The sequence below is a fragment of the Rhipicephalus microplus genome, chromosome X, assembly GCF_043290135.1.
Source record: "Rhipicephalus microplus isolate Deutch F79 chromosome X, USDA_Rmic, whole genome shotgun sequence".
NCBI classification, from domain to species: Eukaryota; Metazoa; Arthropoda; class Arachnida; order Ixodida; family Ixodidae; genus Rhipicephalus; species Rhipicephalus microplus.
This window is the reverse complement of record NC_134710.1, coordinates 43686197-43701988: the sequence shown is the minus strand read 5'-3', so window position 1 is coordinate 43701988 and position 15792 is coordinate 43686197. Positions and strand designations below refer to the sequence as shown.

Sequence of the window (15792 nt, the reverse complement as noted above, 5' to 3'; positions counted from 1 at the left end):
GGTAGCCCTAGCAAGGACTGTTTCTAAGCATGTTACGGAGGATGAGAGGACAAGGTGTGTGTCCGAATGTGCAGATGTCATTATGCACAGTCAAAAAGAAACACAAAAGAAAAGCATGCGGTTACTACCTCTTGCCGAGTCCTTGAAAGAAAAAAAGTTGAAAAAAAAAAACAGCGCTTGTTTGTGTCTCTTCTCTTCGTCCCATGAGTTTGTGCGCTGTTTTTGCCCATAATGTATCACCAACTAGCCCAACTTTCAGTCTTGCTTCAGTTTATTTCTTCTACAAAAGCTTCTTTTCCTCGTGTTAACATATGTTTTCAAGAAACAGCCTTCTTGGCAGTAAGAATAGCCACGTGCGAATGTCGAGCAAGAGTGCTGTCGTGGCACTTGCGCCACGGAACATGCCCAGAGGAACTAATGGTCATGTGTGTGGGGATACGACCAACGGTAGGACACACAAAGCGGATGTGCCGAATTTGGAGGTCAGAGCTATAGAGCCAGGCAAGACTGCTTAGAACTGCCTAAGGACAACCTGCGTACTACAGGGTGGAAGAAGAGAGGGGAAAAGAAGATATGGCGAGTGGTGTCGAACCAGTGATTCCTTGACCGAGTTTCTTTGGGTGACAGCCAGACCACGAGCACCTAAATGCAACGGACGGACAAATCCTGCGGGCAAGGTCTTGAACCCTGCCGGCGCAACGATACCAGAACAGCAACTGGAGACACTCAAGCTCGACCCTAAGTTCTGCGTGGAACCGAGGCTCAGCGCCGTTGAAAAGGTAGCCCTAGAAAGGACTGTTTCTAAGCATGTTACGGAGGATGAGAGGACAAGGTGTGTGTCTGAATGTGTAGATGTCATTATGCACAGTCAAAAAGAAACAAAAGAAAAGCATGCGGTTACTACCTCTTGCTGAGTCCTTGAAAGAAAAAAAGTTGAAGAAAACAGCGCTTGTTTGTGTCTCTTCTCTTCGTCCCGTGAGTTTGTGCGCTATTTCTGCCCATAATGTATCACCAACTAGCCCAACTTTCAGTCTTGCTTCAATATATATATATATATATATTACGAGAAAGCGTTTGATTCAGTAGAAATATTAGCCGTTATGCAGACGCTGCGGAATCAGGGCGTCGATGAAGTATATATAAACATTTAGGATGACTGCCAATTGGGCGTGTTGGCAAAGGTTCATGATGAGACAAGCGCAAAAATACACACACTCAGAGAGGACACAGACAAGCGCTTACTAGCAACTGAATTTTTTTTTTTTCAGTTTCAGTAAGCGCTTGTCTGTGTCCTCTCTGGGTGTGTGTATTTTTGCGTTTGTCTCATCATGATCATATAAAACATTCTGGAAGAAATCTACAGGGGATCAACTGCTACCATAGTGCTTCATAAAGAAAGCAACAGAATACCAATCAATAAGGGTGTAAGGCAGGGGGACACAATCTCTCCTATGCTATTTACCGCGTGCTTACAGGAGGTTTTCAGAAGCCTAGAATGGGAAGAGTTAGGGATAAGAGTTAATGAAGAGTACCTTAGTAACCTGCGCTTTGCCGATGACATTGCATTGCTGAGTAACTCAGGGGACGAATTGCAACTCATGATTACGGAGTTAGACAAGGAGAGCAGAAAGGTGGGTCTTAAAATTAATCTGCAGAAAACAAAAGTAATGTACAACAACGACGGAAAGGAGCAGCGCTTCGAGATAGGTAATAGTGCACTTCAAGTTGCAAAAGACTATGTCTACTTAGGGCAGGTAATAACCGCGGAGCCGAACCACGATATTGAAGTAACTAGAAGAATAAGAATGGGGTGGAGCACATTTGGCAAGCACTTTCAAATTATGACAGGTAGATTGCCACTATCCCTCAAGAGGAAGGTATATAACAGGTGTATCTTGCCGGTACTTAGCTACGGAGCAGAAACCTGGAGACTTACAAAGAGGGTTCAGCTTAAATTGAGGACGACGCAGCGAGCAATGGAAAGAAAAATGGTATGTGTAACCTTAAGAGACAAGAAGAGAGCAGAGTGGATTAGGGAACAAACAGGGGTTAAGGATATCATAGCTGAAATCAAGAAGAAGAAATGGACATGGGCCGGGCATGTAGTGCGTAGACAGGATAACCGCTGGTCATTAAGGGTAACTAACTGGATTCCAAGAGAAGGCAAGCGGGTTAGGGGGAGACAGAAGGTTAGGTGGGCAGATGAGATTAAGAAGTTTGCGGGTATGAATTGGCAGCAGCAAGCACAGGACCGGGTTAACTGACGGAACAAGGGAGAGGCCTTTGTCCTGCAGTGGACTGATGATTATATATATATATATATATATAAGGAACAAAGTGCATACCTAAGCGCTCGTTTTTTCGTGTTTTTACACAATATTAATGAGATCTAACAGACAATAATGCCAAGGAAAGTATAGGGGAAGATATTAGACCAAACTGTAATGTAAATATGAAGAAATGTGGGTGAAAAGATAACTTGCCGTGACAGGACTTTCCTTGGCATTATTGTCTGTTAGATCTCATTATATATATATATATATATATATATATATATATATATATATATATATATATATATATATATATATATATATATATATATATATATGAGATCTAACAGCCAGTAATGCCAAGGAATGTACAGGGGAAGTTATTAGAACCAATGGAATGTAAATAAGAAGAAAGAAAAGTGGCTGGTTATTTTTTCGTCCACTTTTCTTTCTTCTTATTTACATTCCATTGGTTCTAATAACTTCCCCTGTACATTCCTTGGCATTACTGTCTGTTAGATCTCATTATTATTGTGTTAAAACACGGAAAAACGAGCCCTTAGGTATACACTTCTTTCCCTTATTTCATTGAACGAGGGTCTCGTAATGGCAGACTTGGTGTGTTTAGGTTGTATAAGAGGGACAATTAATCAGCTGCCCGCTCATAATAAGTTCACGTGCTACGTGACGCCAAACATGCGCATAAGAGTGTTTTCACACTCGTCGTTTGGCTTATAGATGGCGCTGACTGTCACTCCTACTTCTAAATTCACATATAAACCCAAAAAAGTGGATCGAGGAAAGGCCGCTGCGGTAGCTCAGTGGTTAGAGTTATTCGAAGGTCGTAGGTTCGTTTCCTGCTCACAGCTGGTTATTTCTTCATCCACTTTTCTTTCTTCTTATTTACATTCCATTGGTTCTAATAACTTCCCCTGTACATTCCTTGGCATTACTGTCTGTTAGATCTCGTTAATATTGTGTTAAAACACGGAAAAACGAGCCCTTAGGTATACACTTCTTTCCCTTTTTTATATATATATATATATATATATATATATATATATATATATATATATATTTCACTGCTCTGCTGCAATTATGCTTAGTTTATAATTTTGGTTATTGCTTACGTAGCCCCTAACACTGTTTTACCACAATTTGCCCTTAACAGGAGGTCCCGATACAGTCTTTGACTTTGGGACATCCTTTTGTATACTAAACACATGTCACCTTCTTGTATTCGTCTCGATAAAAAATCTGAAAATGAAAAATAAATCATCATTACATTTATAAAGCTACACACACACACACATGCGTGCCATGAAGCCATCCCAAATTAGAAGTCCACTGAACAAGGAAAGTAAATAAGACACGAGGCTCACCTGACAAAAAGAGATAGGACTTTATTTGTCTGTTATAATGCAAGTTAAAGTTAACCTACTAAACTTCATACTCCAGGGTATGTAACACCTTAGCACTGAAGCAGCTCTGAGCAAACACAGTGAATGAATTTAGTTAATGGGCAGACAGTGGAGAAGATGAGCCCAATATTATCTCTCAACCGATAAATTCCATGACAAAATTTTTTACAAATTGAGAAAAAGCAATTCCCACCCCATAAACATTATTGTAAGTGCTTCTCACAACCAAAAATGTACCTTCTGCTTGCTCCGAGTCATTTCAGCCTGTCCTACTCATGCTGTGCAATGGCAACAATATTCACAACTTTGTCACCAACAAAAGTACACATTGCCATAAGAAAATTTGCTACAATCTGTTGTGCCGCAATTCCAGGCGTTTTCAAATGCCTGATGAATTTTTGTTCATATAAAGAAATGCACACGTCTGGTGCATTGCCATATCACTGACTAAACACAACGCTGGACCACTATTCCCAACCTAAAACAGTAGTTGGCAGGTTTTCTGGTGCACATACTCACCTGCGTGCAGGGTTTCGAAGCCCTGACGGGTTCACTGATTTAAATTTAAGAGTAAATTTAGGAACCTTACACTCCTTATTTTATCCTGCCAGCATCTGAATAGCTGCAATGCACACCAAGAATAACTTCAGTTGCCGCAAAGCACAAGTCTGAAAATAGAGCCCCATCTTTTTCAAGGCACAGGAATATTTACAGATTTTCCGCGTCTTCTTAAAGCAAGCTGACACAGGACAGAAGGGGGGCAGAAGGGAAAGATAAACGAAGAAGAAAAGGGGGGAAAAAGAAAAGGAGGAAAAAAACGAAGAAAAACACAACGGGATTAGGAAGGGCCGGCACTTCAAGAGAGTAAGGCGAACATGCACAGTGTATTCGGCTGGCGGCTTGTCCACTTTTGAAGTTTACAGCGAATTGATAAGGAGAAACCTTAAGGGCTTAGAGTGCATGTCGGCGGCGCCGGAAGATATGAAAAAGCCAGTAATGTTGCACCGCCATATATATTCATTATATGCATTGGCCCCTTTAAGAGAAGAAGAAAAAATGCGTTAAAAAAAAAAGACTACGACATCCAGGACCACTTACCTGTGCGTGCCGGCTGTGCTTGAAGCGGAAAACCAATTCTATATCAACGCGATAGCGTTAAAGAGATCACTTCGCAGAAATTCTGGCATCAGCGAGGTTAGGTTGCGAGTTGGGTACGATGGTCAGAATATGTGATTATCATAATGGCTCCATGGTTGAAAGCCGGTGCCAACTAAAGAAACACACGCTACTGCGCCTATTGCCTAAAGGACACATAGCGGGTGCATGGCAAATTGGAAAAGGTTTAATTCACTCACTGTTTGAAGTAGGCACTAGGAACAGGATGTCGCTATCGCGCCCAGCTCTTTAAAGGGGCCCTGCGACACTTTTGGGGCAGCCTTATGTAGCGACGATTACAGAGACGAATGCAACAAAAAATTATGAAAATTGGTGCACAGAAAGAGACGCTGTAAGAGTCCTCAAAGTTCAAAACTCGAGCAGACGACGAGAAACGTTCTCTTTCGCATTTCACTCGCCTGCTGACGCCAAAGAATCACAGCGCGCGTCGCAAAGACATTCTGGAAATGTCACCTCATGGTTGCCTTCACATAACTCACTACCGCTCTTTTTTACGGTGTTGTTAGCATGGTTAACTACGAACCACGTGCGTCGAGAAGCAGGCGCTCCCACAATCACACTATGTAAGATAACAGATACAAATTGGGCGGGGTCACTCCTCAGCTCACATGCAAAACACGTTCTACGGCAACGCCGGCGCCCTACACCTGTCGCATTTTTGGCTCGCTAAAAACGCGGCATGCATTTCCACTTTTAGTTGTTTTAGTTGCTGCCGTACCGTAGCCTTGTTCGCAGGCTAAGTGTTGTGTTCACTGTTCTGAAAATAAATCATTTAGAAAACAGGAATGATTTCCAAGAAGCTATAAAAAAGGCTTTTGTTGATTTTTAGCATTCACTCGTATGGCCTAGCTACCACCATATGAATATTGCACGCTATTTCTCGCATCAAGCCAATCAAGAGCGACCTATGTTTGTCGTCACGTCACAAGGCATGTCACTTCACATAACAAAAATAGCCAATGCGCGTTGCCGTAGTCTGAAATCAAGGCAGTTTGTGTCAAGAATGAAAATCATAACAGCGTCAACTTCGGTGTTGCCATGTGCGCAACGATATTGGCGCGTTTCGCAGCCCCAAAGAACCAATGAAAAATACATGCTCAAATAGTGTCGCCGGGCCCCGTTAAGGCGTTGCTTTAGGGGCTCTCCTTAATTTTTGTCAGGTGTGTATGCTTACAGCTGTGTCGGGGGTGTAATATTACTGTCACAATGGGAGGCTAGGGGCAGAGGACTGATTGGAGAGAGGAGTCTTTTAGTGATCGTAACGCTGACAGGGTGCCTGGGTGTTCGTTTATTCCCTTTATCGTGTTGAATTTGTAGATAAAGTAAGATTCCCGTTGTTCCCGTTCTCCGATTGTTCGAAAATTGTTTTTCCATAGCGCCACCCTAATGTCATCAAAGCTGTGATCGTTGTCCCCGTTTTCCGATTGTTCGAAAATTGTTTTTCCATAGCGCAACCCTAATGTCATCAAAGCTGTGATCTCTCAATGTGCTGTGTTTTTAAGGTGGAAGGCCTGGCAGGAAACGTACATGTGCCCGATGGTTGTAGAATCTGATTCTGAACAGCCTGTCTGCCCGGCCCACGTATCTGTATCTACGAATTAAACACAATAAAAAATAGAATAAATGAACAACCAGGCAATCTGTCAGCATTGCCATCACTATAAGACGCAAACACCTCTTTCTAATTAGTTTTCTGCCTCTCGCCTCCCATTGCGACAATAATATTACCCCCCCCCCCCCCCGACTTCGCTGTAAGCATATGCATCTGACAATATAGAATTGGTTTGCTGCTTCAAGCACAGCCGGCACGAACAGATAAGTGGTCCTGAATGTCGTACAGTCTTTTTTTTTTTTTTACACACCTTTCCTTTTCTTTCCCTGAAAGGAGCCAATGCATATAATGAATATTGATAGCTATGCCACATTACTGGCTTTCCGTAATGGTTCTATAAGGCTAGTGGCAGTCGCATGCATGTGTCCAAAATTTTCAAGCATGTAAGCAAAATAGGCAGCTTTGTTATTTTCACTGATGTCTGTTGGCATATCCCATCTGGTATTACAGTTGTAATCATGACTACATACAATGTGGGCAAGTTTGGTTGTTGAACACTGAATTTACAAGCGGCAGTTTTTCTTTTATTCTTACCTTAGGCCTGATATGAATGATGTATGGAAACATGAAGCTGAAAACTTGCAGAGTAGATGACTGACTCCATGTGGCCAGGTCCAATGACTTCAAGCAGGAAGTGAGCAAGCCCAGCAGCTGAACATGAAAAGATTAACATAAATATAATAAAACAAAATGTAAAAGATATTTTACAATTATCAATGTGTAAGAAAAATATAATATTTTTGCAAACAAAATAAAGCAAACTTATGCTGTGTTCCACGAAAAATATGTTTTACATAGAATAACTTACATGAACATACGTAGTACTCGCAAAACCCTTCTCCACTGCTCCACTCCTAAGCCTGAACAATAATGCTGATTTGGAGTAGCACATGTATTAAAGGAATACTGAACAAAATATTGGAAAAACTGACAAAAATGTGAAATTCAACTCGGAACATGCCACTCTTCCAATAAACGAAGTTCATTTCCCGTATTTTTGAGCACTTGGAAGTGGTGGGCGCTCGCGAGTGCGAGCCGTGACGTCAAACTCATTGACACGCATGCAGGATGCATGTGTTTTTTCATCCTTTTCCTTTTCTCCACGTCTCCTTTCATCCTACTCTTTCCCTTCTACAAAAGCGCTGCTGCTTTGCACCAGCCCGAAGCATTGTTCGCTGCTGTTGCTGTTCATACTGGTTTTTAGAACCGAAGGGGAAGATGAACGAGCAAGATACGTGGGCGATGGCTGGCATTGTTGGCTTGCTAGTTTCGGGCGAGTCTGACCCAGTCTCTAAACATCGCATTCTCTAGTTCACAGCGCTACCGCTAGACGCGGCAGTTCGTGTAAAACGCATTAAATTCGTTTTTTTACCATCGTTTTTTCACAGAATGAAGGTTGTCTCTATCGATTTCATGATCCAATATATTTTGCTGAAAATATTGGCAGCAAAAATTTTGTTCAACATCCCATTAAAAGAAGGCCTGAAAAACAAGTTTCCTATTCCCTTTATTTACGAACACTTATACCATTTCAGACATAACCTTTCAGAAACCTCAGCCACAATGCTATCTACTAGCTTACAGTTTAATCAAGCTGTTAATGTTTCAACACAGAAAAGTAATAAGAAAACTTCATGTGAAAGCACTAGTATGAACACAGCGTTAATTATTGCAACCTTTAAAGCTGATGACAGCATTGAATGTACGTACATTGCGAAGCAGGACGACATGTGTGGGCTGTGAATATAACTGCATGAAGTTTATGCACATTGTTGTAATCCAAGAAAACTTCATCCTGAGAACAGCAGCAGGCACTCTATAAAAAAAACATATGCACGTATACTTCAGTTGATTTTCAAAAATTGCTTGGAAATCAAAGGGGCATTAGACACTTCATATTAACACTTTTTTTTAAAGTTTATTGTCTCGAAAGTTTATTGCTGGAAAAATTTCTTTGTGAATCCTTCAAGTGCACGTGGACTTACAGGCATTTGTTGCACACCTAAGCTGTTTTTTACCTCCTTGCAACATGACAAACACACTACACCACACAGGAGAATGAAAAGTGGGCAAGAATGTGAGTCAGTGCGAGCTATGACAATAAGCACTTTCTTTACTAAACCAAGTTGACCACCAGCACAGTAGCATCGCAACTGCTTAATTTTAGCGCACCATTAAGCCCGGTGCCGGCACATGACTGCTACTGTGAGAATGCAGCACAAGAATGGTTGTGTTCTCCCTTCCGACGATATAATCGGGACATTATCAGGTAAAGAAACTTTGAAACTATGTTCAAAAGCATAGCAGGGCCCCTTTAACCAAACCAGCAAATTAATCCACGCACCTCTTGGCGAAAATCGATAGAAGAGCAGCAGCTGATGTCCTCGAAATATCAGAATCAACAGTTTCTATTGTTGTCATAAGGACAGCAAAGTACTCTGTGTCAGTCTGCTGACCCCCCTTGGACTTTATGATGTCAGTTGATGCATTGTACATTGCCAACATCTCTTTGTGCAGTTCCGAAGTTGGGTCCCACGTTTGTAGTAATCTGAAATAAGTAGAACCAAAAAAAAAATTAGCCTAAAAATGAAGAAATAGGATTGCACGTCTAGCAGTTACGATCTTTGCCGTTTCTACAACCTCATGTAAGGAACATTTTGCTATATGTTTCATTCCAACTGCAAGTATCAACATAATAACTGTCACACATTTAGTAACAAGTAAGCCTATGATACAACGTTGTAATCAACTGTCTCAAAACATTTTCTATCCAAGTACTTCCGGCCCCTCCTGTGACAACCACTGGACTAAACAGACACTAAAGGGATTACTAATTCTCAAGATTAATTAAGTTTGGAATTAATGACCTGTTAAGTTTTTTACTTTTCCCTAATGTATAATAAAACAGTGCCACTACAAGCAGAGAAACTTAGGTTAACGAAAGAGCCAGTTGCACACATGTATAGGGCAAGAGGGCCGCAGAGAGAAACTTCTACAAAAGCGGCATTGTAAGGAGCGAGTGAGACAGGTACCCCAGTGGGTGTCCATTTTTGCTGCTTAGCAAAGCAACAATAATGAAGTTTAAAGTGACAACTTAGCCCTGCACTGGATGTACTCTTCATACGGCCTTCACTAGGTTTTGCCATGCCAATGTTTTGCACATTTTGCCCATGGTTCACAAAATTGGTAAAATGAAATTTCGTCAAAAGTTCAGAATATGGCTACTGGCTAACAAAAAACTTCAAACCTACAAAAGCAAATGTGCTGGAAAAGTGAGAGATCACGACTATGAGTTCAGCCTTCCCTTGTCTGATGAATTTGCTGGCAGCACCGCAGGAAGTACCATTATTTTGATTTTTACACAATCAAGATCGTTTCGATTGAATGAGGTGATGTATAACGCGGGCCAGTGCTGTAAAGTAGCATTTAAACCACCTGTTTCAGCAAAGCTACACTCTTTATTTCTATACACTGGAGACCCAACATCGAAGTTGTTGAAAAGACTATTTGCACATCATGCAGAGCATAAAGTGAAAATATTAATCCTATAGATTTTAAGCACTCCCCAACAAGCTCAACAAACAGCACTGGCCCCAGCGTCTGCATCCGTGGCTGCCAGCACAGCCATAATGACAATGCTCTGTTCTCAAAAGTTTACTCGCTAAGAGAAGCTTTACCACTATGTTGTTGCTAAATAAATGAGCATCATACAAAGTTGTTTATTTTGTATTTATTGATGTGAATACTAAGTCTTCCAAGTGTACATGCAAAGCGCTGAATCTGGGTCGCACCTGTACGTTGCTCACTTTTTCAGACGCACTACTGTATGTTTCAGTAATATCACATGACCCATGCCAGAACATACAGCGCTGCAAGTTCGATTGGTCCAAGATCGAATCGGTGACAATCAGCGCACCACAATTGTATTAATCAAAAGCTCTTATTTGCACTGCATGAATGAAATTGACTGACTGTTCCAAGGAAGACCGTAGCTCAAACATGCAAAGCTGTACGAACAACTCATCAGAACTGAGTCAGCCAAAAAAAAAAAAAAACTATTTGCACATGTCTAACAAGAAACACACAAATACATGCAATGGTGACACCACTTGTGAAGCAGTCAGCTACTTTGAAGACCCTCAAGACAATGTCATGAAGCTTCTCCCAAGTACAGACAGCAACAAAATTCGCACAAGTACTTTATGCACCTGGTACTTATTTTTGCACAAGTAGCCATTTTCTCTACTTTAAGCTCATTTTTAACCAGCTTCTAAAGCCCACTGTGTAAAAATTTTTTAAATGGCACCATACAATCAATTCATAGGTAAATGCTTCAATGTCCCTTTAACAAGGCATCTATCTGCAAGCAATAGAGAATGCTCAAATGCCAGCCAATAAATGTATTTGGTAACAAAATTTATGAATACCAACCCAAGCTAGAATTCTGGAGGCATACAAAGACAGTGGTACCAGAGAGAGCAGAATAATTTGTTATAGTGACAAGGATGTCTAATTAGCAAGAAAAAGCTAATACCAGTTACATTTTATGAAACATATTCACAACTCGTAGACATACTGGCATCATAAAAAGTATTTCTAAATGGCTTTTAGGTGTTATTTTCTCAATTGAGACATAACACAGCACTAGCAGGCATCAATGCAGCATTGACGAAATTGTGTATAGGAATAAAAAAACCTGCTCCACTTGCCTGTTCTTTGTCATAACAGAGCCAAGACTACAGTCAGACTCAGCAGAGTAATTGCTTTCAGTCTCAGCAATGCCAAGCTTGTCCCCTGCATCGCTTTCGTAGGCACAACCATTGTGCTGCTGAAGATTCTCCGCTGTCAGTCTACCACCGCCTTGGTCTAGGACATGCAGAAAAAAATAATACAACATAGGATGACAACACACTCAGAGCGAGGTAACCACAGGAATGAGCACAAAGATAAGATGCATACTGCACAGCACTCTTTTCACAGCAACTCTTTTAGTTCAAGTGATATGTTGAGTACAGTGTTCTGGTCATTTCATGATCCAATATATTTATTTTGGCTGAAAATATTGGCGGAAAAAAACATCCAATTAAAAGAAGGCCTGAAAAACAAGTTTGCTATTCCCTTTATTTATGAACACTTATGCCATTTCAGACATTACCCTTCAGAAACCTCAGCCACAATGCCACTTACTAGCTTCTGTTAAGATAACTTCCAGTCGACTATTACTCGTCAGCTGCTCACGAGTCCGCGGCCACGGTACTTGTGTTAAATGTTTTGTGTTTGGCGACACTGCTGTCGAGTGTCCTGTTAAAAAAAACTCCTTGATACAGACCGTGCAAGAGTTATGTGTGCTGAGGTGATTCAAAGTAGCACACGCTAGGTAGTGGTAGTTGCACTCTGAAGCTTGTTGCATGCTGCGGCAAACGATGTGCCATGTTACAACTAATAGGCCTCCAGCAACACATTGCCGCAATAAAAAAAAATGCGAGACCACAATTTGTCAGTGTTCCTTCACCATCCCAAAACCACGATATGTTTATTGAAGACATCATAGTGGATGGCTCTAAAAATTTCTACCACCTGGTGTTCTTTATCGGGCACTGACATCACACTGCACACAGGCTCCAGTTGGCATCATTGCGCAAGTGCAAACAACTGGTTGGAATAAGTATGCAATAGGTGGTTGAAGTATGCACGAGGGACAAGATAAGTTGCTTCCCTCGAAATGAGACTGCCACATTGGTGCACCACACCGACATGACAGGATGCGAATTTCTTCATGACGCATTAGTGTTATAAGGGCACTGCATGATGGTTCCTTCGTTGTTCATGCATAGAGACCCCACAACAAATCAGCAACGTGATTATCAGGCCGTATACTGCTCTGTCATCATCCACGTCGCCGTGTTGATGCCATGTTTTGTGTCCACAATGTCAAGTACAAACTACCTAATGTGTTGCTGCTCTTGCCCATGGCACATTGCATAGTTGTGCAGTGTAATGAAGGCAACCACACTGACTGGCTGTCCCACCAACACCCAATGTAATTTTATATGGGAAGCATTTCTTAGCAAACTTCAGCGACTTTGAGCGTATCTATCTATCTATTTATCTCTATCTAACTATCTCTATCTATATATTTATCTATCTATCGATCTATTTATCTATCCGCTTATATTTAGGTGCTCTCCTAGTCACCCTCTTCACTTGGCGTGAACCAAAATTAGCATGGGAGGGTAAGGTGATATGACGAATATGACTCGCTGGTCAAAACATGAATAATGTCACAATCCCGTCACGTACGTCATCAAACACTTCCCGCCAGACGGCACATACCCACGGGCGGGTATGTGCCGGTGGTATGCAGGTATGTGCCACAGGTGATGACACTTAGTATCTACCTAGCTGGAATCGAACCCAAGCATTCTGCAAGGCAATGAAGCATTTTAGCACAGAGCTATGCCAGGTCTCGGAACTACTTTTCAAATGGACGCTTATCTTCGTGAAACGTCAATAGTGATTTCAAATGGACGCTTATCTTCGTGAAACGTCAATAGTGATTGCAGTCCTGCCTACCCAATTTTATAAACATTACTATGTGCTCATTCGATGCAGCCATCTTGTCAGGTTAACGTCAATTGTGGTTAGTTGCCATGCACTGAAGTTTAAATAAACTGGCATTGTTGTGCAAGTGCAAACAATAAGTATGCAATAGGTGGTTGAAGTATGCACGACGGACAAGATAATAAAAATTTCCGGGTTCAAGTGAGGATCACGTCGGGTATTGCAAGAGGTGAAATCTTTGCCATGTTATAAGTGGAAAAATAAAGGAGGCGTTGAGTGGATATAGCTTTTAAGATTCACTCACACATACACTCACAAAGCTATGCTAAAGGCATATTGTCCCGGCCTTTTTTATTTTTTGACAGTCGAACTATTTAGGTTTAGTTCTTTATTATTTAAATGAAGGCAGGCATCCGCATATTAGTTAGCATGCAATTAGTCCATTTGTATGGCAGCCTTTTGTTCCAGTTTATCTTTTTCTTGCCCGCAGCACTAATGTATTTCCAACATGTGAAAGGCGGCTTCAAGTCAAGTTCAAACGAAGAAGCGTTTCTGAATACGGGACTAATGTATTTACAACACGTGAAAGGGGGTTTCAAGTCAAGTTCAAGTCAAGAAGCATTTCTGAATACGGTGGTGAGCCTTTAGATCAAATACTTCTCTTTCTGGCTAGCTGTGCGAAAATCGCACAGCTTACGCAGTATGAAAGACGGTGGGCAAGCTGCAAGGCTAGCTACGCTGCCATCGGCGCAGATAGTCTTACAGAATGTCAGCTAGCAGAAAAAATCTATAAAATAGCAAAAGTATTGGACGTTTCTAAGTTACTTGACAAGCGACCCTTTCTTCAGCAAAAGAGAAAGTTTCATACATTTGTACATACATTTAATGTCATTTCATGACGTGTTGCTAAATAAAAAATTGCAACAATCACGTTCCCTCCGCATGCTTTGCATAACGTCGATTCCCAGGTACGTGGGATCTGCCAAATTTTTTTATCTAGATTTTGAACAAATGCCACTCCTAATAATCTAGATTTTGAACAAATGCCACTCCTAACAGTTAGAACACTTATGTAAAAAATGCGACAGTAAGAACATGCCATCACACTTTACAACTACAGTTGGGAACATCCACCAAAATTGCAGTCTGCCAACGTTACGTGCACCAAATTTAAGCTAGGGGAACGACACAGTGATGTTGAGATTTCTTTTCTCGAGAATAATGAATTTTTCATGAGGCACTGTGGGCTACAAACTGAAAGACTGGCAACATGTCATACTGCGAACCAGCCAGGCGATAGAGTGCAGCAATTACGTACACCAAGCATCTGGCTCTTTGCAACTTGATATTCGTTAACACTAGGACGTACACACTGGTGGTCACAACTTCACACACACACGATTTTCACATCAATTCTTACGAGTGGTTCTTATATTGGCCGCAAATTCCTCGGCGTTAGCAGGTCGTCATTTTACAAGATGACCTCTTCACAGATCAGCCGAAATCACAGATAGACAAGGCATCAAAGAAAGGCGGACTTGTACGGCTATCGCCACAAATAACTTTGGCGGTAGTCATGTCGAAGGGCTTGCGACGCATCAATAAGAAAACTAAAGAATATATTCATTCCTGCAACAAGCATAGGCGACAGCAAAGAGATAAATGCATCATCCGAACAGCCTGTGCTGTATGTGCACAACCTATTCGGCGGCTCCACCACCGCAAAACGCGGTGTGCCGAGTTTTCTCCGCATCGCAGTTGGTGCGAAAGTACCGAGCATTGAATAGTGAACTTACCCCCGTATTCAGAAACGCTTCTTGACTTGACACCGCCTTCAATGCACCGCGTTTGAAACGCGTCTGTGCGTTTGTGCTGCCTTGGCCCCGCAAGACAGAGCGTTCGAAACGCGTTTGTGCTGCATTGAAATCGGTGGCAAGTTCAAGTCAAACAGCGTTTCTGAATACCGGGGTTGGAAAATGTGAGCCTTTAAATCAAATACTTTTCTTTCTGGCTAGCTGTGCAAAAATTGTACAGCTTACGCAGTACGAAAGACGGTGGGCAAGCTGCAAAGCTAGCTACGCTGCCATCGGCGCAGACGGTCCTACGTTGCCATCGGCACAGAATGTTAGCCACCAGAAAAATCTGCACAATAGCAAAAGTAGCAGACGTTTCTGAAGTTACTTGACAAGCAACACTTTCTTCAGCAAAAGAGAAAGTTTTATACATACAAAAAGCATGCGCCCGGTGTACCAACCTTTGAGAGGGAACGCTCCGAACACTTGGCTCTTCGCTTCGTTACGAAATTTCCGTTTACTCGGGTTCACACTACTGCTCTGGCCTTTGCGAACTTTGATCGTTTTGGTCCTTACACTTAAGGGCCTTTTAAAGCCTCTAGCACCGCTCCTCTTGCCCGACATGGTGCACGCACGTGGCCCCGACACATCTACCACTCAGTTCTACAGCTTAGCTTGACTTGTCTCACCTTGGCTTGTCTTGGCTTGGCTGGTCTTGCCGCCGACAGCGCCTTCTTAATTAAAATTACACATATCTAGAGGCTTGGGGCCATTGTCAGATTGTTGCTTGGGCAAAAAAAAATTTTTCATGCTTTAGAAACTTTAGAAGTATAGACCTTCTCACTCAAGGCTCCCTGAACGCTACCATAGTCCTCTGCGGTCTGTTGTTACTGCGCGCGACCCCGCAAAAAATGCACTAGCAAGACGATAGTTATAGCGGGAGAACAAAACGACGA

At 41.9% G+C, this 15792-nt stretch overlaps 1 protein-coding gene across 1 annotated transcript in view; it reads right to left on the bottom strand.

Moving 5' to 3' along the window:
* LOC119175879 (RRP12-like protein) overlaps nucleotides 1-15506 on the bottom strand; it is a 101432-nt gene extending 85926 nt beyond the window's left edge. Inside the window, exons 1-5 of the mRNA XM_037426898.2 lie at nucleotides 15298-15506; nucleotides 11192-11348; nucleotides 8827-9030; nucleotides 8193-8298; nucleotides 7017-7133 (exon numbers count right to left, since the gene is read on the bottom strand). Coding sequence (XP_037282795.2) covers nucleotides 7017-7133; nucleotides 8193-8298; nucleotides 8827-9030; nucleotides 11192-11348; nucleotides 15298-15460 — 747 coding nt within the window. The 5' untranslated portion in view covers nucleotides 15461-15506. The remainder of the gene's footprint in view (nucleotides 1-7016; nucleotides 7134-8192; nucleotides 8299-8826; nucleotides 9031-11191; nucleotides 11349-15297) is intronic.
* Nucleotides 15507-15792: the final 286 nt, after the last annotated feature.